The sequence below is a fragment of the Mus pahari genome, chromosome 22 (genome assembly GCF_900095145.1).
Source record: "Mus pahari chromosome 22, PAHARI_EIJ_v1.1, whole genome shotgun sequence".
NCBI classification, from domain to species: Eukaryota; Metazoa; Chordata; class Mammalia; order Rodentia; family Muridae; genus Mus; species Mus pahari.
This window is the reverse complement of record NC_034611.1, coordinates 41,201,789-41,227,998: the sequence shown is the minus strand read 5'-3', so window position 1 is coordinate 41,227,998 and position 26,210 is coordinate 41,201,789. Positions and strand designations below refer to the sequence as shown.

The 26,210-nt window shown below is 40.7% G+C and overlaps 1 protein-coding gene across 1 annotated transcript; it reads left to right on the top strand.

Annotated features, from left to right (window-relative positions):
• The first annotated feature begins 2,744 nt into the window (after positions 1-2,744).
• Positions 2,745-25,455, top strand: Slc35a1 (solute carrier family 35 member A1). Its single transcript, XM_021222236.1, has 8 exons — positions 2,745-2,924; positions 6,755-6,932; positions 14,374-14,533; positions 14,835-14,987; positions 18,125-18,191; positions 20,374-20,550; positions 21,156-21,290; positions 25,173-25,455. The coding sequence occupies exons 1-8, from the start codon at positions 2,909-2,911 to the stop codon at positions 25,295-25,297; spliced, it is 1,011 nt and encodes a 336-aa protein (XP_021077895.1). The 5' UTR covers positions 2,745-2,908; the 3' UTR covers positions 25,298-25,455.
• Positions 25,456-26,210: the final 755 nt, after the last annotated feature.

Here is a 26,210-nt window from a genome sequence, read left to right as displayed (position 1 = left end):
GGATGTCACCTACGTTTATCCTTCCTTTAAAATTCTGTAAATATGCCCTTTGTTTTGCTTCTAGAGACATCCGTGATTCCTCTGGTGTTCATTTTTTCTCATTAACATGGGTCAATAAACTAGACTTGTTAGACTACGGTTTGATAGGCTTTTCCCTAATGCTCTTGGGCTAACTGAGTTAGGACAGAGATACTAGGTTTATGTAAATTGAGTAGAATATCTTTTGGGCAATGAATAAGATATGATTCAGAAATATAATTTGTGAACCAGAAATGCAACAAAATGGCCTTTTCAATAGCATTTTATTCACTATGTTGTGGCCAGTATGAGTGTGTGTGTGTGTGTGTGTGTGTGTGTGTGTTCACAGTACTGTTCACAATATGTTGTCATTCTTTTAAGTATTGTTGATGAGGATAGGGAACAAAAGCACCACATACTCAAGAATTGTTTGGAACTTTTTGTTGGAAGCAAAACTTCTTCACAAAGCTGATATAGACTTTGAAAAGGGTGAAGGCTTACGATGACTGTAATCGGACAGTTTGAATATCATCAACAGAAGATCTAACTAAGATAAGTGATTTTCTGCCCTGGTTGCACTTATTGGTCTGGATATAGGCTGAGGAAGATTAAAAGAAGCGGTAACATGGGGATTTCATCATGTGTGCTGGTGGCTGCTGCTTTAGGGTCAGCCACACTACTCCGGTGACCAAACCGTCATTCCAGGTCTCACTTGAAACTAGCCTATGGCTCAGGGATGTTCTTGCTCTCAACCTTCAGCTCCACAGACATCCCTGCTTGGGGCTGGCAGCCCTACATCCTTAGCCTGCAGAGAGTTTAGGCTTAGGTGGGCTGGTTCCTGTGCTAACTTCTCCAGGGGATGGGCAGCCCAACCTCACGAGTATCTTTTAGCCGAATGTCATGAGAACCACTGATACAGGTGCTTCTGTTTCGCTAGTTGCTTCCCGTGAGAGGACAGCGATAGACTCTTTGCCTCTGGTTTGATGTTCCTTCTTTCTAGATCTTTCTGGCCATAAGATAGACTTTTCCTGAGATGTCAGTAGATAGAGAAAAACTCAAAGTGAGAAGAATCTCCATTATACCTTGGAAATCAGCCAATCTGTTGTGGTTACTCAGGCAATTCAGAATGTGCACAAGTGAACACTGAAAACCAAGACTGTGAAGCTAAGTGGAGAAAAGAACGCCCACACTCACCTTCAGGCTTCCTAAACAGATTTTTAAAGGAATGTTAATGCTTCCTGAAAATACTTCAAACGCGTGTGGTAAACCAACACAAGCTTGTTTAGAATTTAACATAAACCAGTCTGCCTTGCTTTGAGTCTGTGATCGACAAACTTATAGCGATGTGATCTCAATAAAGCCATTTTCCTCTTAAAAATACCAAGAGCACAATGATACTCAAAAGTGGGAAGAGAAAATCTTTGCAAAGCAGTAGTTGTAAAACAATTAGAATATGATAGAGTATTTTAATCTTCAAAGTTCAAGTCTTGAGTCTCCTATTTGTGTGCTCAAATACATGTAGAATAAGAAATGGGATAATTCCACATGTGTGAAGTATTCCAACCACAGGAAAAAGTGATTAGCACTAGTGAGCACACATGCAGCCAAATAAAAGCCTAATATTATTCCCAAATGAGATAAATGAATGTCAAACTCTGGGGAGTCAGCTCTTGGGCTGTGTAACTTAATTCCAGCCTATTTGCCCAAGATGTGTGAGTCGTCTAACTCCTTTAAAAAAAAAAAAAAAAAAGCCGGGCATGGTGACTCACGCCTTTAATCCCAGCACTCGGGAGGCAGAGGCAGGTGGATTTCTGAGTTCGAGGCCAGCCTGGTCTACAAAGTGAGTTCCAGGACAGCCAGGGCTATACAGAGAAACCCTGTCNNAAAAAAAAAAAAAAAAAGTCTATCTGGGGGGCATTTTCTACATCATAGTAATATATGATAAGGAATTAAAGTTTTCCAGTCATGTTAAGATGTGAAATATATATTTGTACGGACATTCAATAGCTACAGAATGGTTTATAACATGCACCCCAAAACTCACCAAAGAGGATTTTTCAAAATGACAATGCTACTCAAGGTGGAAGCTATTATTTCAGAACCCTGTATCCCTATTACTGTCAGGACTGACGCTATCTCTGTAGTTTTAAAGTCAATACCTATCTTTTGCTGTGTGCTTGACAGCGTCTCACTAAGTGGCCCAGACTGCCCTTGATTGCAGATTTTCCCCGTCTGAGCCTCCTCTCAAATATGAGGATTACGTGCGTGGGCCTCCAACCCCACATCAATATAGATATTTTGAACATGAGCCACTTCAACCCGGGGTTATTTTCTAATAACATCCTCTAGTCACAGTAGCCATTACAGCGGTTGAAGTGCCTGAGGTCTTTTTGTTGCCTGAAGATCATGGAGTTACCAAGTCAGGCTAGACAGTGACAGTAAGGATGATGAAGACAGACACAAAACTTCCGAGCAGTATGTAACATCTACTAAATTTATCCACGAGGTAACCATGGAAGGCCCGTGAAGGCGTTGAAAGTTATAAAAGCTCGAGTTCTCGGAGCCTCTCTAACGGTCTTCACACAAAGGAATAACCGAGAGCATTTCAGAATCCTCCTTGCAGCCCCATCCTCTCGGAGGTCTCGGTCAGCGATCGATCGATCGCCCGGAGGAGACGCTCGGCCGCCTTGACTCCGCCCCCTCGGCCGACCGGAAGCTGCGGTTCTCCGAGCCCCCGCAGGACCGAGTCTCCCAGACCCGTCGCTCCGCACGCCGCGCGGCTTCCGCCGCGGCCCCCGCTTCCTCCTCGCGCGTGTGGTGCGGCGGGCTCTCTAGGCCGGCGCGTCTCTATGGCCGCAGGGGCGTCAGTTCCGCAGACTCTCTCGGCACCATGGCTCCGGCGAGAGGTGAGGCCGGGCTGCGGGCGGTCGCTAGGGAACGGCGGCCCGGGGGATGTGCGGGCCGGGCCGGCTACGGGGGGCCGCGCCGTCCCTGCGGGGAGCGGCTGCGGGCTGCCCCGGCACGCCGCTGCAGTGAGCCGCCCGGGCGCCGGCCAGGTCCCTGCCGGGAGCGAGCCTGTGGTTCGGAGCCCTGGGTTTGAGGGGGCGCGCGCTGCTCCTCCCGAGGGCGAGCCGTCTGGCCAGGGCAGTGGTGGCCGTCCTTATGTAGGTTGGACCCAAGGCTGAGGTTTTTATTCTGTAGCACCGTGGCTAGGACGGGCCAAAAGGCGGTGGCAAATTTGTATTTATTTATTTTTAAAGCAGGAACCGACACTGCGTGGTCTCATCCTATAGCCCACCTTGGCTTCAAACTCGGGGAGATCTTCCTGCCTCAGTTTCCCAAGCGCTGGGATAAGTGGTCTGTGCCCTCGTGCCTAGCGACAACGTCGCCTTTTAAAAATTTTGTTTGTTTGTTTTTGGTTTTTTTCACCATTTCCCCAACGAGCACTGGCTTTACGTCTAAATAAATGTTGGACAAGCATTTAAAGAATATTCTTTTGCGTGGATGTGAAATTATTTATCTTTGGGGGAGGGGGAGTTGACATTTAACATCAGGCGTCACGTAAGTTTTCTTACACTTACATGACAACGGTGGATTGTCCCATTTCAGATAAATCCTGTAGCATACCGGAAGGGATATAATAGGAAAAGTAGGGTGATTGACAAATGAACACTTAAAAGATGCAGCAGGCAGATCAGTACCTGCAAGGGTTGTTTACAGATTTAGACTTCTTGCCAGTACATACTTTGTTACATTTGGGTGTGTTGCACTTTTTATCCTAATGAAATGCAGTATCTATACCTCCTTAGAGTCATCTTAAAGATTACTTACCTGCTATTTCCTGAAATGTCCAAGCTTTCGGGTCTGACAATAATAGTCCCCAGAAAATGTAAGTGGAAAACAAAAGGATAACTCCAGACCGACTGTTCTGGGGGATATTCCCCACCCAGAAACAAATGCTGTGGAAGGTAACAGATTCTCAGCAAAGGTGGTACTGGATGATTAGTGGGCTAGGTTTCTAGTTAATGGCATAGTATGATTTGAATTCTTAGGATAATTTAAAATAGTTGCGTACCATGAATTTTTATATTACCCGGGAACACTGACATTCATAATAAATGAAGTTTCATACTGGAAAATGAAGAGTTGTAGAAGAAATGTTTTGATCTTATGGTAAACTGAAATGTAAGTGAAAATCATGGTTACAAAGTTGAAATGTGCTTCTAAAGGGGTATTTATTACATACCAAAGTCATCTATGTTTTATAGTATCTAAACTTAGAGTTTTCTACTTTGATTAGTAATTATTTTCAAGAATTACATTTGCGGACCTTTTCATTATGGATGTCTTAAAAAATAATACCATGATAATGGCTTATGTCTATTAATCCCAGCACTTAGGAGGCAGAGACATGCAGAACTGTATGAGTTCAAGGTCAGCTTGTTCTACATAGCAAGTACCAGGCCAACGAGAGCTACATAGAGACCCTGTCTCAAGGAAAGGGAAAAAAAAGTAGTATGTTTTCTGGAGTTAAACATCTTTAGTATTTAAATTATCTTGCTTTTTTGAACCAGGAACCTATAACATGGCCANAAAAAAAAAAAAAAAAAAAAAAAAAAAGTGATTTGAGTTTTCCCTTCTTAGTTATAAGAATATTGATAATTTCAGTTCATGGATGGGCAGTCTATCTGTAGAGAGGTGCTAGTCTCCGCCATAGCTGCTGAACCCTACAACTATAGGCAAGATAATTCAGGCAGATGACCATAGCTGTCTCCTAATTTTAACTTACTATTATTTCCATGTGTCTTGAGATAGGACTTTAACATTTTTCCAACCGTTCACTTGAAAGTGTAACGTCATTCTGAACTACCCTATAAAAACATGGATGGTGCAGTTCTTGTACTGACGGATTAAATGTTATTGCTCCATATTTCTGGAGTCATAAACCCTTTCATAAGAAAATTTTAGAACAATGGAAGTATTGTAGCACTTCCTCAGTGCCCTTTACATAAGCATTGCTGAGCTGGCTGATTGGATCATTTAGGAAGGAAAGATACATAGTTATATGACATATTTCTTCTTCTCTATTGTACTACTTCTTTGGTTTAATTTTAAGAATCTGCTTACAACTTACAAATCATGCTTTAGTTCACCAAGGAGGAAATGTTTACATGAAGACACTGCTTCCTTAGGTTCTTGTGTAAACAATCATATCTGTTTGAAACACCTATTTTATTTACCTATGATTAGGTATAATTACCTATGATTAGGCTTCCAAAGGAGTGAACAAAATCATGTCTAGTACATAAGACGTCAGTTAATAACTAGCATCCCAGAGGAGGAGTCACTTGGCATCCTTAGGATTATGTAAAACCCATGAACTAAGAACAATGTTTCCAGGGGGACACTTGTTACTAATCTGATGACAAAACACTAACTCTGAACACCTAGCAGATCAAATGTAACTCCATTCTCAGTAGATCTCAATGACAAGGATTAGATTCATTTATAATTAATAAAAAAAAAAAACAATTGTGGATATTGGTTTTCTCATATAAATCTAACACGATACTCTAAATTTTGTCATGAAAAGAAAGAAGAAATAGTTCGAGCCTTGGGTGTTGGCAGTTTCAGAGCAGGAAGCAAGAAAGCGGAAACCGGACTCCCCAGTGCTTGTAAATTTACCAAAGGTGTTGGACTGACTGTTTTTGGCCCCTGAGTGATGACTGCTATATCCTGCATTTCAAGTTTTATAGAGGATTTTCTAAGTACTCTGTGTTAACCAATTCACTTTCAGACAATGTAGTCAAACAAGTTAGATGTAATTTGTTCTTTATTTTAATTTAATTCTATGTTTATGTCATGTGTGTGTGTGTGTGTGAGAGAGAGAGAGAGAGAGAGAGAGAGACAGAGAGAGACAGAGAGAGAGAGAGAGAGAGAGAGACAGAGAGAGAGAGAGACAGAGAGAGAGAGTGTCAGTCTTAGGATCTGACCCAAGCCTGGTTATGAAGTCGCATCGGCATGGATTACATTGTTGCAGAGCAGTAGTTTCCTAGGGATGTTTGTTACTGTCCAGGATCGCCTGCCTCTGCAGTTATCTTCAGTTGCATTTTTGTCACTCAGGTATCCTTTCGTTTACGTTCTGTTATCTTCAAGAGCATATTTAGAGGCTAGCAGAGGAGCACAGCTATCTGTGCCTTATCCACAGGTAATGAGGAAAGTGTGTCCTTTCTGACTGAGGGTAGAGCTAGGAGCAGTGTGGGTGAGGTGGTGAGGAAGGGAGGCAGGAACAGCCAAACAGAGACCAAGTCGACCAAGCCAGTCATTGGCATGACAGATGTAGCCAGGCGGGCCTCAAGTCCCTTTCCTAGCGTCTTGAGATTTAGAATGTATTACAGTTGCCTTGATACTTCATTTTCACAGGTTTGGGATCATAGTTATATATGTATTCATTATATATGTACATACATATTTAAAATAAACTAAGATTTGTATGCCATGTAATTGTATAGTTAGTTGGGTGCACTAAACAGTATCTTTGCCTAATTTGTATGGAGTTTTAAAGTCAGCAGTATCTTATGTTCATGTAATTGGAAAGTATTACTTGGAAATCGAGTTTTCTATGTCATATTAAAAAAAAAAAATTGGTGCTAGAAGTTGGAAAGCCCCAAGGACTAACTAGTTGATTAGCATTATACACACACATAATAACACTTTTGTTGCACATATTTTGCAGAAAACGTCAGTTTATTCTTCAAGCTGTACTGCTTGACGGTGATGACTCTCGTGGCTGCAGCTTATACCGTAGCTTTGAGATACACAAGGACAGTAGCGGAAGAACTCTACTTCTCCACCACCGCCGTGTGTGTCACCGAGGTCATAAAGTTACTGATAAGTGTTGGCCTGTTAGCTAAGTAAGTAACGATACTTCCGGAAAGTTAAATCATTTTTTTCCTCCCAGCTACTATTGAAAATTCAAGTCACGCTTTTCCGTATTAGATTGTTCTGCAGCTGTACTTTTCTGCTCAGGACAGTTTTTGCCTCCTAGGAGGCACAGTTTTCGTTGTCAGAATAGGCATGCACTGGCATCTGGTGGATAGAGGGGAATTCTAGCTGTCACACAGTGCCTACAACAGCCCTTGAAAACACGGGCGCGTCTAGCCCCAGTGCTGATGATGTTGAAATTGAAGAACTCTCTTTTAATGCTAATTTTAAGGTAGAGATTGGCAATGGTGATTTATAGCCCAGATGCAGTTTGTCCCATGTGCTCTTTGGTTTTCTGTAAAAGGAACTAACTATATTGTTCATGAAACCTAAACTACATGTTATTTGACCCTTACAGGGAAAAAGATCTAGAGGAATATATGATAGTCATAAACATATTATGGGTGCCTCCTGTGTTAAGTGCCAGGTGCTTTGCAGTCATTCTGTTTTTAAATACACTGATATGGTATGCTTTATCAGTGCAGCATATGAAGTGCCTCAAGGTTACTCTGCTGACATGTGACAGCTCTGTGCTTTGAGTCAGCAGCACCATCAGTTTCGCTGAAGGGGCAGGAAACAGGGAGGTAACAACAAGGATTCCAAACCGGACAGAGCTGGATGACTCCTGGCTTTATGTGCTTGTGTCTTCCTTGGAGCTTTTTTTTTTTTTTTTTCATTTTTTTCCTCTGGAGGAGATAACACAGGGTGAATTAAATAAGAATTAAATAAAACCCTGCTTGTAAGTGACATGGGGATTTATGAGGTGAGGATCTAACTATTTAAAGCATTGGGGCTGGTGAGAGTTCATGTAAGAGCCATGCATACAGGTGAGAGTTCTTGTAAGTCCCATGTATACTGGTGAGAGTGGGAAACAGTAAGTGATGGCTTTTATGCAGAAACAGGTAAATTACATTGAAACATTTCTAAACTTGTCTCATGAACTTTGTTGAACAGTTTCCAGGTGGAGGGTATACAGGGTTGAAATCGATGTGACCCCTGTCTTCTTCAAACAGTTTAGTGGGAGAGACAGAAAAACAAAGTAAAATAAAATAATAAGACAAATGATTTCCCAAGTTCATGAGAAGAAGGATACACTAGCAGTGGTCTGGGGAGGGAGAAAAAAACAGAAAGAGGAACTTGAGGTGGATGGTTAGAAGGGTTTAAAATATTTGAATTTTAAATTTATCTTACGGGCAGAGGCACTCATGTACAAGTGTAGGAAAATCCTACTCCGTCCATGGAATTTTTCCAGAAATTTATCTTTTATTCTGTCATTCTTCATCTGGATGATCCCAGCTGGGAGTTCTTAACTATACCTCTACAAGGCAGCGTTTCATTGACAAAAGTCAGTGTTTAAAATTCCAGAACAATCTCCACATAGCACTCTATATAGTCTTACAACTGAGCTTCCTTTTGGAAAAATGTAGGGTTTGCCAAAGTAAAGGGACAGAAATATTTTAACTCAGGAATTCAAATATAGACTATTTTATATTTATTACCACTTTTTGTCTTAGACTGGCTTTAAACTTTCTATAGCTCACAGTTCTCTTGCCTGGAGCTCCTTAGTGCTGAAATAGCAGGTATCTGCTGCCATGTATCAGAACTCAAATTATAGTTTTGTAAGTGTTACACATTTTAGAAGCCAGTATTTAAAGATTAGCAAGCATTTGTTATAACTTAGCAAGTTTGTCTTATTTTCTGCAACTTACCCATATATACCCCATAAATAAAACTCATTTTGTGTTAGGTAACTATTTTAAAACCAAAAAACATTTAGGTTTAGTAGTATAAGTTCTGAAAAAATATTAAAAATAGCCAGATACTCTCAGTGCTGCCATTTCTTTATATACATATGTAAACCAGTAATTTTTAAAACAGTAGTCGGTGAGACTGTCCATTGGGTAAAGATGCTTGCTGCTAAGCCTGACAATCCGGGCTTGACCTCTGGGGCCCATAGGGAATGAAGAGAACTGATGATCCGCTTGATGTGCCTACACACACACACACACACACACACACACACACACGCACGCATGCACACGCACACACACACACACTGAATAAATAAATAAATAAATGTAAAATAGTAAAAAAAAAAAAAACGGGTCAAAGGTAAACTGGAAGTTACTTCAGTACTTAAAAGGCATGGTGGTGCACAGTTTTTTTTTTTTATTTTCAGCACTCAGGAGACAGAATCAAGTGGGTTTCTGTGGGTACCAGGCTAGCCTGGTCTATATCTAGAGCTCTAGGCTAGCTAGGGCTACATAATGAGACTTGTCCTCAAAACAATCAAACAACAATAACAACAACAACAACAAAAGAAAAAAGAAAAAGGAAAACAGAAAAGAAGCACAAAGTCCAAAACCAAAATAATAAAAGCACAGCCCCTGACCACACCATAGGGTATAGGAGAGTGGGCCTGGAGGTGTACCAGTGCTTACTGCTTTTCCTGAGGACCCAAGTTCAGTTCCCAGTGCCCATGTTGGGCAGCTCACAGCCTTCTGTTACTCCAGCTGCTGATCTGTACTTGGTGCCCTCTTCTGGCCTCTGTGGGCACATACACAGGTGGCATTCACACACCGACCGACATGAGTAAGAATAGTCTTATGGGAACTGGAGGTGGCCGCTCTTGCAGAGGACCCTGATTCAGTTCTTAGCACCCACATGACATCTTAGAGCTGTCAGCACAGCTCCAGCCGATGGTTCCGTGGGCACCGAGCACACAGGTGATGTGGACCTGTCACACTTGCAACACACTGACACACACACAGGTTGGACAGCAGTGCTTTACTGCGATGGATAAAAATCAGAAGCTTTCGGAGATGTTGTCTCAAAAAAGCCAAAGCTGATTCACATTTTGAATTTATATTTGTTTGAAAATTTGTTACCGTAATGTTAAAATAATTTTTCAGATGTCAAAAAGAAATTATTTTTCTTGGTGTTCATAGTAGCAACAGTATTCTCTCTCTGGAGATAATTATTAAAATGTTTGGAACTACTATTTAAATGAGAAAAGAGAGAAGGAACAGCGTATTCCTTTCTCTGCTCTTTATGACGAGGTGCGGCTGAATGGATCAGTACGTAGCCTCATTTTATGTGGGTTTCAGTTTAAAAGCTGAGGCTGTAGTTAAGATCCTCAGTGTTCACTAAAGGCTTGTGCTGTGGTCTATTGAAGGCCTCATCCCCAGCTTGGCTCTAGTAACTGTGGGACCCTGGTCTCTTCTCTCATTTACTTCTCCGCCACAAGGTGAACAGGTGTGGGGTACTGTGTTCCTAATGTAATGAGCCGTCTAGCCCAGAGCAGCGGGCTAACTGAAACCTCCAAACTTTGATCCAAAATAAACCCTTACTTTCTACAGGTGCACTATTTTGTTACAGTAAGGAAAAGCTAATGCATGTATTAAATGTTACTGATTAATCGACATTAAACTCATGGCTTACTGTGACCCTTGTGTAAATGAAGCTTATTTACTGTATACATTTTCTTCATATTGCATATAGCCTGGAGACACTTAGAACAGTAGGTCCTTTTTACGTTAGCACTGTAGTCGTGGCCATTTTGAACAGGAGCATCCCCAGCAATCAGCATTAGAATGTGAGACGTGCAGCACGAAGCAGGCAGACTGAGGGACAGATCATAGCCTGCAAGTGGTTTACTTCATGCGGTCTTATCCCGACCTGAATTTACAGGTTTGTTTGTTTGTTTGTTTAAAAAAAGGATCCCTTGGTCCTTTGTAAATCCCCCGCTCTCCCTCTATTTAGATGCAGGAATGTGGGTATTATTAGTGTTGCTGCTATTACTGGCCTTTCTAGGCCGGCGGTTCTCAACCTGTAGATTGAGACCCCTTTGGGGATCAAAGCCCCGTTAGGGATCGGATATCAGATATTTACATTATGATTCATAACAGTAGCAAAATTACAGTTAGGAAGTAGCAATGAAAAAAGTTCATGGTTCGGGGGCATCACAACTTGAACTATATGAAAGGGTCCCAATATTAGGAAGGTTGAGTATCAGCTGCTGAGCTAGGCAGACACAGCTAGGGAGTGTACCCCTGTGCAGACATACACACTCGCGTATGCCCATTTCTCTGCATGGTACCACTGTGTCGTCAGAAGATTTATGTTCAGCACCACCAGTTTTCACATCCCCCATTACCCATACTTGTTCCTTCTGCAGTGTTGATAAGCTTAGCTTGTGCTATCCTCAAGATATTTACTAATTAGCTGGGTTTGGTGGCACGCCTTTAATCCCAGCACTTGGGAGGCAGAGGCAGGTGGATTTCTGAGTTTGAGTCCAGCCTGGTCTACAGAGTGAGTTCCAGGACAGCCAGGGCTATACAGAGAAACCCTGTCTCAAAAAACCTACTAATGTGTTTAGTCTTGAAATAGGTAATAGATTAAAATTTTCTGAACTGAAACATTAGGTAGAGTTTGAAGAATCTTGTGGAGGGGGAGGGGGAGGATTGAAGGAGCCAGAGAGGTCAGGGGCACCACAAGAAAACCTGCAGAATCAACTAACCTGGGCATAGGGGCTCACAGAGACTGAACTGCCAGCCAGAACATGCATGGGCTGGACCTAGGCCCTCTGCACATATGTAACATGTGCAGCTGGGTCTTCATGTGGGACTCCTAAAGCAACAGCAGGGGCTGTCTTTAACTCTGTTCCTTTCCCCCAACTGGGCTGCCTTTGTAAGCCTCAGTAGAAGATGAGCCTAGAGGGAGAGGAAGCTGTGATTGGGATGTAAAGGAAAGAAATACACTAATTAATGGAGAACATTTCTGGGCTGTCCTGATGCTTCTACAGCTGGCAAAAGTGCTTGCTGCCAAGTCTGATGACCCAAATTTGACCCTTAGGTTCACAGGTTGGAGGGATGAACTAACTCATACGTGAGCACTGTGGCATGCAGAAACGGGCATGCACACACACCCAAGTAAACAAATGTGATAAAACTTAAGAAGTTTCTAATTCCAAACTCACTGGTGTCCAGTAATCTGTATATAGTTCTTTTGCTTTAAGTGTTACGTCATGTAATGAATGATGTGTGTTGTAGGTTCTCTTCTCTTCTGAAATATAAGTTTCTTATACATTTGAAGTAATGATATCTGTTTTACTTAATTTAGGATTCCTCCATTCTTACTGATTTTAATCATAGTTCTCCACTTTGCTTGGAATATAAAATTATACTTATTTCAACCAGAAATCAGAACTTTAAGAAGAAAAGAAGAGACGTGAGGAAGAATGTATTAATGGGTTCTTTGACCACGCTCATGTAGTCTAATTAGTGAATTTCAGTTATGTGCACGAAGCTGCTAGACACTGGGTATTATGCTAGACACGACCTATTGTGTTCCACCTTAGTTTTTATACTTGTTTCATTATCATTTTTCACACATAAATTCTTTACATCAGAACACAGAAATCTCTCTCCAATGTATGCCAATCATCACTCACAGACATTGGTTTCTTTCCAGTTTTCTCCTACTACATAACAGAGGATACAATGCATACTTACTAGGCCAAGGTCACCTGATATGGCTGTGAGGAATGAAACCAAGCTGGCGGGAGGGGCCACAGCAAAGTTTAAGCTGTGGCAGTTTAATGAGAGCAATCAGACTTTTATCCCTTTATCAGAAACAGACTCTAGTGGCAACAGCCAGGACCAATACAGTGTAGTTGCCAGGATACAATGGTGTTTACAAACTCTATAGGGTACACAAAATATATGTCTGAGACAACTGTCCTCTCAAGCTTCCATTTAGGTTATAGTCCTGGCAGGGAAGTCACCGTGGCAGTAGCTAGAGGCAGCTGGTGTCCACACTCAGAACAGGGAACGCAGGCTCGCTGGTGCCTAGCTTACTTCCTTACTCTTAGCACATATGAGAATCACCCTCTGAAGGAACGGCGATACCTACAGTCGCTGGGTTTTCTCACCTTAATGAACACAATGAGGATTTTCCACAGATCAGCTCAACCCAGAAAATCTCCCATCGAGACCCGCTTCCCAGGTGATACTAGATTTCGTCAAACTGACAGTTAAAACTAACCATCATGCCTGACTTGATCCCTCCGTAGGGTTTGCTTTTTTTTTAACAGAGGAGAAAGTAATTGAAATATTGTTCTTTGTACTCTGATTAAGATGTTCAAGTAAATAGTATATATACTATATAATTGATATAATGGACAAAAATTTTGTTGCCATCCCCAGAACTTAACGCAATCGCTCCTGCAGCATTTAAATATAAGAAATATTTTCAGGTGTTGATTCTAATATTAATAAACACCACAGGCACGCTGTGATCACTGTAAACATGAATATGGTCCTTTCAGGGCACTCTCAATGGCATTTAGGACCATTTTGATAATTTTGATAAAGCATGTTTTGAGGAATATTGATACTTATTATAAAATACATTTTTATTTTTGTATTTAGGAAGCAAATGTGTGGTTTTGGGTAGCTGTATAAGCCAGATTAAGCAGTCTTCTTTGGGGGGTGATAGGGATGGGGTGGGGTGGATGGGTTTTAAGACCATGCATAACCAATAACCAAGGGGCTTTTCGCTTTTTTTTTTTTTTTTGTACATTACAGATATAGTTTACTTTTTATTGAGGTTAATCAGTTATTTAAATTTATTATAGAATTATACAGATTTGATACATTTTGAGAGTGTTTATATAAAGATTTATTACCCATTTAATCATCAATGAGTAAATCTATAAATAAGAATCACTTGCTTTCAGGTCCGAGTTGTAGAACCAATATAGTCTTCTCTATTTTGCACTAAATGTATAATTTGAAGGACAATTTAAAGATATGATATGTTCCCTGGTCAGTTACAAAGATATTGAGGTACATTGGACACGACAGAGTTGAAGTGGCAGAGGGTTACTCTCTATGGGTAATAGTTTGTCAGCAGTTCTGATATTCTTTACTTAATGGACTTAAAATTTCTTGGAACTCTCACCAGAAGGTTTTGGCGATAATCCTACTTGTTATACTTTTTTTTTTCCTAAGTAGAAATGTGTTTTTTAAAGTGGGAATAAATTTTAGGTCTGTTTCTCTTAATAAGTCTAAAACTAGTCGGGCATAATTCTTAAGCATGCACTCTGAATTACATCAGAAAGTTAACTGTGTGTGAAGGATTCTCATTATCAGAGTACTACAGACATGGTGGTGCATGCCTGTGACCTCAGCACATGGGAGGTGGAGCTGGAAGAGCCTGCCTCAAAAACAGAAGGTTGAGGATGGAGCTCAGTGGATTGATTACCTGCTTAGCATGCCCAAGACTGGCTTCAGCACCTAGCACCGGGTCGGGAAAGGCTGCTTAGCTTTCTGCCTTACCATTCCTTCCTTTCCTCTTTTGTTTTTGAAGAGAAACTGGCAGTTTGGGTAGATTTAAAGCCTCATTAAGTGAAAACGTCTTGGGGAGCCCCAAGGAACTGGCGAAGTTGAGTGTGCCATCACTGGTGTATGCTGTGCAGAACAACATGGCTTTTCTAGCTCTCAGTAATCTGGATGCAGCAGTGTACCAGGTAAGCTGAGTTAATGATTCAAAACTGCTTTGTGGGACATGGTAGTGCATGCCTTTAGTCCCACCATCCTATCTCTCTGTGAGTTCAATGCCAGCCATGGTTACATAGCAAGATCCTGTCTCAAAAGAAAAATATAGGAACTAAAAATCTGGGATTTGAGATCATTGAATTTTGTTTAAATGGAGAAAGATTTATTAACCTTCTACTACATTCACAAGTATTTTCTTAATTCTGTTAATGATGAGATATTTCTTAAAGGACTAACATTAGATGAATGTATTGCCTGTTGCTTTGTTTGTAGGTGACCTATCAACTGAAGATTCCCTGCACTGCTTTATGTACTGTTTTAATGTTAAATCGAACACTCAGCAAATTACAGTGGATTTCAGTTTTCATGCTATGTGGTGGGGTCACACTCGTACAGTGGGAACCAGCCCGAGCTACAAAAGTCGTGGTAAGGGACAAAATCTATACCACAGGTAAAGTAGGACCCTTCTCACACAGCATCTGCTCTGTTCCCTCCAGTCACTCGGATGGACGTAACGTGTAATCTTACTTTTGATTTAAAATGTGTTTTGCTTTATAGTTGGGCTCCCCTCCCCACTTAGAATGATATAGTTACTGAGGATCATAATATGGTGGCTTAAATGAGATGCCTCCCATAGACCATGCACTTGATCAGCTGTTGAGGAAGGCTTAGGAGATGTGGCCTTGCTGGAGGAAGTGTGCTATTAGGAGCAGGCTTTGGGGTTTTTAAAAGCCAGGCATTATCCCCAGTTCAGTTCTCTCTGCAGTGATTAGTGCTTCTGCTCCAGATGTGAGCTCTCTGCTGCTCTGCCGCCATGCCTCCTTGCTGCCTTCCCACTGCGATGGTTATGAACTCTTATCCTTTTGAACTGCTGAAGCCCAAAGGAAACCCACTCTTCTATTAGTTGTCTTGGTCACGAGGGTGTATCACAGCGGTGGAATAGGAGAGTAACTAGTATGATTGGCTTTCTGGGCCAAGGCAGGAGATGCCCTTCAGTATATGCCTCCTGCTTTGTTTTTGTGTTTTATGGATAACAAAATCGCATGAGTAGCTTTTCTATTGCTGTGATAAAACACCATGACAAGGCAGTGTATGGAAGCATTTATCCAGACTCACGGACCCAGGCGTTGAGTCCATGATGATGAAGTGTAGGTAACAGTTGTAGGCAGTGTGGCTGGAGAAGCTCCAACTTGAAGCTTACAGATTGAACTGACGTACTTTCTACTTCAAAGCCACACTTCCCAAGGCTACCCGAATCTGCTACCAACACAGGACTACAATTCAAACATCTGAGCCTATGAAGGATTTTCATTTAAACCACCACAGAAATTAAGTCCAATCAGCTGAGATAACTTGTCCAGAGATAGTTAATAGGAAACCTGTGACTAAAACTGCAGGCTTCTTGTGCTGTCGTTTCTAGATGTTTTAAGTCCTCTTTTGGAAATGCTGGGTAAGGCTTTCTCCATCCAGTGTTCACTCTCCTTCAACCTATAGCCCCTGGCAGTATGCCCACTGTCAGTGATAGTGATGTAAGCGGCCATGTTCTGATGAGGATAGGAAAACAATAAAAAGGTAGCCCTTTATGTAAAGGTTTCAGTGCTGACTCGGAAGATACTTAACTGAATTTTTTTTGAGTGCTATAGTCATTGTTCTTTATGTCACAATGATGAAAATACTAATTTCTTAGGATGAACTTGTAAATGTTCGAGGGTAAGGTCACATCCCTACTCTTCAGGTGTCCTCTCTCCCCAGTTAAACTTGTTTATTTCTGTGGTCTGGTTCCTAGGGAGAGACTTCCTGAGCCCTGGCTTAGCACTGCCCAGTATTTTGCTTCCAGATGTATTATTCTGTCATTGTTCCATAGTATGCCCTAAAACTTGATTCTGTTTCTAGATCCTGCCTGGATCATTCTGGACATAGCTTGCTACCATTCCTTTGTTTCTAATACTAGAGCTCTGTGAACCCAGCGTACAATCAATTTGTGGTTATATTCAATTGATATTATATAACACCATGTTTGTATAGCTAGTTTATACTAAACCAGTATTTGCATTTAAACCCATCTTGTCAGATGAGAAAGTTGTCTTTTGTGGAATACCTACCATGTGGATAGGAATTTTTGCATACATTCGTTCCTTACTACCTTGTAACAGTGGGCTACTTTTTGGGGGTAAGAATTACATTAATAATATTTTAAGAACTTAGAAAGTTGGAGCTCAGACTCTTGGCTTTCCAAATTTCAGTTTCTTTCCTACTGTTGTTATCTTGAGATTAAAGACTGTAACTTGACAATAGTCAAGAATCGGGAACCACAGAGCATCATCAAAACCCTCGAGAGTCCAGAGAAAGAAATGGTCTCAATTTTCAACAATGATCTGAATTAAGTAACTGATTTGTCTACTGTTGGCTTTGCCAAGATATTCTGCTATTCATTATGGAAGAAGACTTCTTCTGGGTCTTTTCCTCTGTCTCTTCCTCTAACATTTTGTGTATCTGTAAAGCTGGTTCACCATTCACCCTGTGTTAAAAGTAGATTTTTTTTTTTTTTTAAATGGGGGTTGCAGGGAAGTTAAAGGGCTTTGGAATCCAGTTTTGTTGTCTTTTTTTTTTTTTTTTTTTTTTTTCAGACTACAATTCTTTGAATGTGAGAGAGTAAAACAAACTGGTCTAGGAGCTTAAAAACAACTTTGAAATGGTTATTGTTAGGCCCTTGATTTTTTTTTTTTCCCTTTTCTGGTTTCTGTCCATTGCTAGTTTTCTTTTGACTGTTAGGTTTTCTGGCGTGGAGAGTCTGTGGCCTATACCATCTTTAGACCTCTTAGTTTAGCTTTATGTTTTTCTTGCTTACTAAAATATTTGGTTTTAAGTTTTATGGGTCAAGTACTTGAGGGTATCTTAACCTGATGGTTCTAGTTTAAGCTAGCTAATGCTGTAGTCAGCTGAAGGCTTGACTAAGCTGGAGGGTCTGTTTCTGTGGTGTCTGATGGCTCGGTTGTCTATTTAGCTAGGATGGGATTTTAAAAATCAGATTATTTGAATTATTGAATCATTGAGACGGCCCATCCTAAATATGGATTGCTACCTTCTGGTTGCCACCAGGAAAAAGGGAAAAGGGAAACTTTGATTTAGCTTGCTTGCTGTCTACTGGACTCATGGTCTCTTCAGGCCAGACTGATGCTTTGGGTCAGGGGAGAAGCAGAGCTTAAAATTAGCAGTTAGGTCAACTATGTAAAACTTTGTGTTCAAGAAATGCTTTCAACTTAAATGCTTTGGTTAAATTGAAAATTGGTCTTTTCATTTTGTTTGCTCTTGCATCATTCTTATATTATAGTTATATCTGATATGGAGTGTGCTTTTAGTAGAAGTATAATGTGGGCTTTTTGTTGTCGTTGTTAAGACAAGGTCTAATATACCCCCCTGGCTGGCCCCCTTCCTGAGTGCTGGGATTAAAGGTGTGTATCACTAGGCCTGGCAACATGTATATTTGTAGTCATCTGTTGGGATTATGGGATTAATTCAGTTTGCAGTTACTAAAAGTAACTTTTAAAAACTTACAATTGCAGGTAACACAGAATCCACTGTTAGGCTTTGTTGCTATAGCTATTGCTGTATTGTGCTCTGGATTTGCAGGTGAGTTGGAAAAACCGCTGTTTTATCATGTAACTTTCTTCAATTTTTATATTTTTGTTTTTTAGTTCCCCCCCTCCTCCCAAGACAGGGTTTCTCTGTGTAGCTCTGGCTGTCCTGGAACTCACTCTTTAGACCAGGCTGGCTTGAACTCACAGAGATCCTTTCGCCTCTGCCTCCTGAGTGCTAAGATTAAAGGTGTGCACCACTACCACCCAGCTGCTTTTCCTAACAGTTTGATTCCCATTAAGGTTTTAACTTCTTTCTTATTGTGTTTGGTGTCAGCTATTTCCTCCCTCCCTCAGTAAATATGTGACTTGACTTAACTTATTTCAGACTTCAGAATTGCAGAATATACTTCTGCCATTCTTGTCCATCTTGGTTTAGCCAAGAACTGAGAGTTAATGGACTCTGACTTTGAAGGAAATTGACCTTCAGGAAGGTCACCACAAGTACTTCCCAGTTCCCAAAGTTCACTATTTTCAAGCTTGTCTCTGCTGCTGTAGGTCACCGCTACACTAGCTCAGAGTGTCTTTACCTATAACCTCAAGTTCTTCCTTTGCTCAGCAGACTAGGAGCTATGGAATAGAGAGAGGAGGTGGGTGAAGTGTACCTTAGCAAGCTTAATATCAAAGAAGAACAGCCAAAAAAAATCAAGAAAACGGGAAAGTATGGAGTCATTTAGGGACAATCACTGCTCTAATGAATTAAGAAAAGATAAGAAATACATGAATCTTTATGTAAGAATGAAATGTGTTGCAAAAATAGCTCCAAAAGGTATGAAACTCAAGAGTACTTTTTAGTAAAGAATATATTACTGATATTTGTATATCTCTTTATTTCTCGCTATTTCAAGAGTGACTTTTTCTTTTCTACTAGGAAAACAGGAAGGCTATAGAAATAAAATACTTTTTGAAATAAGATGTTTTTATAGGAGAAGAGAAAATGCTGACTTTAAAAATACACTTAATTAAGAAAAAAAAAGAAAAAATAATAATAAACAAAAAGAAAAAAAATACACTTAATTAACCATAGTACAAGGATAAACTTTTATTCTTAAAAATCAACGTATAGAAACAAAAATTTCATTTACTAAATCAATATTCTTTTGATTTTCAGAAATATTTTTGAGCAACTGAGGAAACAGAAGGTGGCTTAATAGTTCTCCTGTACTTAAGTAACAGATCACAGACTAGTTACATGCTGTTTCCAGACTTAAAGTCTAAGCTGGAATTATAGTATCTATTTTATGTTTGTTCCTATTGTCTGGTTCTTTCCAACATCGTCTCATTAATATCAATCGCATTTTTGTGGGCTATGGTAACAGGGCCTGAGAGATACAGGCAGGCAGATTCAAAGCCAGCCTGGTCTACATATAGTGAGTTCTGGGCCAGCCAGGGCCACATAGTGAGATCATGTCTCAAAATAAAGATTAATATAGGAATCTTTTAATTATACCTTTTAGTTGGTAAATAATAGTTCCCATGCCTCTAACTCATAAAATGTCTTTAATCAAAATCTCCAATGTCCTTGTTTAATATGCCTTCATCCAAATTTAAAACTTGAAATAGTGGTATATGACTTTTTAGGGGTAAAAAAGGTTATTACTTCCTTTTCTCTAAGAAAAACAATTTGAGTCCTACCCCTATCCCCAGCCGCAGGAAAAATACATATACACACAAATGTGATGTTGTCTATAGACATGCTTCAACGAACAACAGCTGTACTCAGAAAGTTGTATTAACTTTATTTTGGTTATATCATTGAAAACACATGATCTGAGTGATTATACGCAGATAATCACTTTGCACAGTAAGGGCACATTCATTCCTGCATATATTAAAGGGGTATGAGTAGGATAGTTCACTCTAATAGTGTAGCTTACAGATGGTCACAGCCAACCTTTTATTGGCATTAAGGAATAGAGCGATTTAGTAAAGGGAAAAAAACTGTTCTTGATTGTTTAACCTTTTGTCAAATGTAGTTTATAAAGTTTCCTCTTAATTATTAATTTATGTTTTCTAAAAGCAAATTGCTAATGTTCAATATATCATGTCATAAACTATATAACAAGTGTGTATTTCACTAATGATAAGAATATCCCCCAAATAATGCTCTGGGGCATGTTCTAAACAGAAGACCATTAGTTCATTTAATATTTCCATGTTCGTTTCTTTTCTTCTAGGAGTTTATTTTGAAAAAGTTTTAAAGAGTTCAGACACTTCCCTTTGGGTGAGAAACATTCAGATGTACCTGTCAGGGATTGCTGTGACGTTAGCTGGTACCTACTTGTCAGATGGAGCTGAAATTAAAGAAAAAGGATTCTTCTATGGCTACACGTATTACGTCTGGTTTGTTATCTGTAAGTATCCAGGAATAAGAGGTCTCAGTGCGTGGTTTTAGTTTTCATTTTCATTTTTAAGTTAGATATCTGACCTAAGCATTTTAGAATTATCCCTCTGATACCTGAATACCAGTTTGGAATACGTAACTTTGTTTTTATTGGCATGCTTTCCAAAAGAAATTTTACCTTCACAATGAAAAGAATCTAATTAATGTATTAATAATAAGTGTATGTAATTTAGTGGTGGTGCACACAGTCTTTTTTATTTTTATTTTTTTGTTTGTTTTTCGAGACAGGGTTTCTCTGTGTAGCCCTGGCTGTCCTGGAACTCACTCTGTAGACCAGGCTGGCCTCGAACTCAGAAATCCNCCTGCCTCTGCCTCCCGAGTGCTGGGACTAAAGGTGTGCGCCACCATGCCCGGCGCACAGTCTTTTAAGCACCCGAGAGACAGTGTTGTATACTCAGCTTTAGTACAACTCCTTGGCTGTCTGCTTCTGCGGGGAGCTTCTCCTTACCCTAGGTAAACGGGTGCGTCATCTCTCGGAATGAAAAGCATCTCAGCGCTTTAGAATGCTTTAATTATTTTAGTGTTAAGATTTTATTTTTTTGTATGTGTCCCAAGTCCTTGCTAGTGTGGGAGGCCTCTACACATCTGTGGTGGTGAAGTATACAGACAACATCATGAAAGGCTTCTCTGCGGCCGCAGCCATTGTTCTTTCTACCATTGCTTCAGTCCTACTGTTTGGATTACAGATAAGTATGTCACCGTTTGTATTAAGTTGTTAGCATGGAAGAACCTCTCACTTCATGGTCTCTTTCAGTTCTCATTAAAAGTAATCCTAATCTTGTTACAATTTCTTCCATAGTTTGCAGCTGTGGGAAGGTGATTAAACAGCACCCCTGCGTCCTAGAGCTTAAGTCTGAAGGTGCTGGTTCTAGGCGATGTTGAGAGGGCCCCTCTGTTGTTATTTAACAGTTAGGACCATCTTGCCTTAAGTATTAAGATACAGGATGCCCTGGGTGGGTCAGGCTGTGCATTTGGTACCATGTAACTATGGCTTCTGCATCTGTGGATACAATCACGATTAGAAAATATTAGGTAGAAACTATATGTCTGAAAATGAGTATATTTGCCATAATTCCTATTATATAAATAATTATATAGTATAAACACTATAGTAGATATTTTACATAACCTGTGAATGACTTGTAGGGAAAGGTATGCATGTGTAGGTTATATGCAATGCTGCACTGTTTTTATATATAAGACATGGAGATTTTAATATCAGAGGGGAGCAGTAGAACCAATCCCTGTGGGTCCTCGGGGAGCACTGTGGTGTGACTAGGGACTCAGGGAAGTAATTCTTTTCAGTAGTAGCTTACATATGTAGGCCTATTTTGAAGCTTCCTTTCATTTTTGCTTTTGTAAAAGTATCTTTTATTCACGTGGTGTTAATAACTGTCGTCTCTGAGGCTTAACTGCCTCCATGTGCTAACCTAGGCCTAGTCCAGGAAGCTTCTATACAATCTTATCTAGGCCTAGAATGTTTTCAGCCTCTGAGACTGACTGCTGAATAAGTTCACCCCTTCTAGCTCTTTCTGAATCTGACTAGCTGGTCGGCTCAGCTGATCTGGCTCAAACTCCTCCCCAAGCTGACTGACTCACTCTGGATTCTCTCTCAGCCTCTGATTTTTTGCTGTGCTTGGCCTCAAACTAGCTCTGGCAATCTGTTCTAATCTTCTGGCGCCATGTCATCCTCTCTTCATCTGTGTCTAGCTTTTTCTCTCTTCAACCTGTATCTGTAAAACTCTCCTGGTAAACTGCCTGCCCCCCAGCCCCCCCCCTCTGTGCTGCCACCTAAGCAACTTCCCTTTCCTCTGTCCTGTCCTGTTTTATCAAATCTTTCTGATTCACCACTTTGCCTGTCACTCAATTAGACATCACTTTCAAACATGGCTGCTTCCTTCTACAAAATAACTTTACCTTCATTGTTTAGGATTAAAGGTATGTACTGAAGCTAAACCACACCACAACTAGAAACAGGTTTCCCCAGTACACAATACAAACTTGGGGTTCACAGATTGATCAAATGTCCTGTCACCTTTCCCTCTTTTTGTCTAAATAAGAAGGAAAGATTTTAAATATTAACAGTACAACTATTACAACAGACACCATCATCAGCCCCACAGACTTAGCGATCAAATGTCCTTCTGAGCATCCTCCACTGATGTGAGGAGCCTTCCTAACCGCAGCCCTGATCATCTCTCCTTCAGCGGCAGTCCATAAGAATTTCCAGTCTGCCAGTCGTTTGTTTAACTGTCCTCCTGCATGGAAGATGAGCTTCTGCATTGTCTCATTGCTGTCTTTCTGAGTACTGGGATTTTTAACACATTTCCTGGCTTCCATGCTGATGTTAAAACATCTTTAAAGTATACGAGTTGATCTAATTAATCAGTTTTTTCTACAGTCTGATGCCTTTCAGCTAATCTCATTCCCCCTTTCTGTTTATCAACGTACAGTTAGATCTTTATGAATCTACATATAAACTAGACACTTACGGATTCAAATTCCATGCCCAGCTCCAAGCCTGAAAACCAGGCTTTTTACCTAGTGTCTTTGGGCTGTCTATCTTTTTTGTTTGTTTATTTGTTTTTGTTTTTCGAGACAGGGTTTCTCTGTGTAGCCCTGGCTGTCCTGGAACTCACTTTGTAGACCAGGCTAGCCTCGAACTCAGAAATCCGCCTGCCTCAGCCTCCTGAGTGCTGGGATTAAAGGCGTGTGCCACCACGCCCGGCTTGGGCTGTCTATCTTGATCCTCCATTTCATTCAGTTCCATAGGTTCAAACCTAAGCATTTCCTGTTCTACTTTTTCTTGACTCTTAAGCCTTTGTATTATCATGGCTATTTTTTCAATTTTTTTGGAGAAGAAATATATCAAGAATGCAACCGAAAGTAGGGAGGGTTTATTATGGTGGCTGCAATTGCAGTGAGTGCTGTGGTGGCCTTTCAAGTAGCGTTTCTATCCCCTCAAGTCCTGCCCGTGATCTCAAGGGACCTGAAATAGAGTTTCCTATTTTTTATTGTAGAAGGAGATCTGTCTATATAACTAAACTTGTCTCTTGTGGTGGCTTACTGTGACTCACTGTCTCAGGCTCTCAACAGTTTGGAGTCTTCTTGTGTGTCCAGCCAAAGCAGAAGAACCGATGCTTCCTCTGGAGATGACCCCAGGAAGATGTCCCCTCTGCAGCTTCCTTTCTGTCAGAGGTTTCCTGCCTCTGCAGTTTTCTCTGCCTTCTGTAACGTGGGTAGGCTTTTTCTTCTCCAATCACATTGGGTGCAAATTGTTTTTTTTAACAAAATCCCAGTCGTTCAGCTTTACCAGTGCAGACTTGGGAGCCGGATGCTGGGGTGAAAACCTAGCTCAGAGGGGCAGAGAAAGCACCCAGCCAACCTTCCTTCTCAGCCAGTGTCACAAAAGGAAAAGAACCCATTCTCCACCCTGCCTTTAATTCTTCAAGCTGAATGTCCCTCCTTTGTCCTTGCTGTGCGGCCCAGTTCCCATCCCCCTGACTTCTTCCCACTGTGGGCTTTTTCTGTGTTCACTCCTTGTCAGCTGGTTGCTTCTTTCCTCTTGACCTGTGGTTGACTATTTAATCTTGTTCACAGTAAACAGAAAGCTCTTGGATTAAGGGTGTGTGCTAGGGCTGAGTCTCATCACAACTCGACAGGTTTTTCGGGGTTCACAGTCTGAGGAGCTATCCTTATATCTTTCTGTTCTGAACTTAAGTGTGCACTCATTTATGGTGTGCACAGTGATATGGTGGCACCGTTGCTATGCTAATCCCTCTAATGTTTTTTCCCTAGATGTCATATATATCTAGCTTTTCAATTACTTAAGGAGCAATAATGTCTTACTGTTTCAAGCTGGTTTTAAGCTATGTAGTAGTTATTTTTTTCACTGACAAATTATTATACTATAAACTACTAAGGAAAATCTGTTAAATGTTTACATTGTATAACAGGAAAACACTGTCTTGTATCACATTTCATTTTGGAATTGACTCATCTGATAAACAGGAGCATTATTAGTAGAAAACCATTTTATAGTATGGTTCAAATCTTGCCTGTTGTAATTATTAGCAGCAGCCTTGGGGAAATCATATAATAGTGTCTCACACTTGCTCTGTCAAATGTGGGTAATGTCACAGGTCTCCTGTGTTTGTCAGGTTTGCTTAGAGCAGTCTCTAGCAAATGATGAGGAAGTTGTACAGGTCCAAGCCCTTAGCATTTTAGATGTCCTTTGCACCTGATTTGGGTGAACTTTTTTTTTTTTTTAAAGATTTATTTATTTATTATATGTAAGTACACTGTAGCTGTCTTCAGACCATCCAGAAGAGGGCATTAAATCTTGTTACAGATGGTTGTGAGCCACCCTGTGGTTGCTGGGATTTGAACTCCAGACCTTCGGAAGAGCAGTCGGGTGCTCTTACCCACTGAGCCATCTCACCATCCCATGGGTGGCACTCTTAAGGATGATACCCAGGGTTGGCATGTGTGTGGGTGTGTGTGTGTGCATGTGTGTGAGCCCTACACAAGTTCACCATTTTCATCGTTTTCTTCTTCTTCTTCTCTTTTCAGCACTTTCATTTGCACTGGGAGCTCTTCTTGTATGTGTTTCCATATATCTCTATGGGTTACCCAGACAAGATACTACATCCATTCAACAAGAAGCAACTTCAAAAGAGAGAATCATTGGTGTGTGATTTGAATCTCAAGGGATTCCTATAAGGACTTAAACTGTTGATAATAAATTAGAGCCTTAAGTCAACCCCAGATGGTAGCTTAAACAGTGTCAACAAAATAATTGTATGACATAAGAATCAAGAAGAAAACTCTGAATGAAATGCTAAAACAGATTTAATTTGGGTGTGTTTGGTGTCGAGTTATATTATTTCAGAATGAAGGACTTTATATGAGAGAGAGAGAGAGAGAGAGAGAGAGAGAGAGAGAGAGAGAGAGAGAGAGAGAGAGAGATCTTGTACACAGAGCATGGAGGTACCATGTTATCTGTGTGTGTGTGTGTGTGTGTGTGTGTGTGTGTGTGTGTGTGTGTGATGTACACAGAGCACAGAGGCAGTGATGCAGGACTGTGTGTGTGTGTGTGTGTGTGTGTGTGTGTGTGAGATGTACACAGAGGCAGTGATGCAGGACCAGAACATCAGGTGAAACTATAATATTCAAGCAATGAGGTTTAAGACCGTGTCTGAGGGTTACAGTGCCAAAGCCATTTCTGCCCACACTGTTGTCTTGCTCAGGTACTGGGGGAGGAAGGCCAGCCTTCTTCTCTGGTGCGTGGATAGTACTTTGTCCCCATAGCAATGAGGATGTAGCTTCTCTTCTCGGAGTGAGCAAGGAGTAAGGCAGTTGAACACACCTCTGTGTGGATCTACTTCATAGCTCAGACACTGACTTCTGGGTGATGACTGAGAACTCTAGTGATATATTTGTGCCATTTACTGTCTGGTTCCTATTTCTTTGCTGTCAGCTGATATACTTTTCAGAAAATTTTATAAGCCGCTTTTATACTTTCTTTTTTATAAAGTATGGTTACCTGTTGGGCTCTCAATTTGTGACTTTCAGTGATTTTAAAATGTTTCTATAATGTTAATGGGGAAA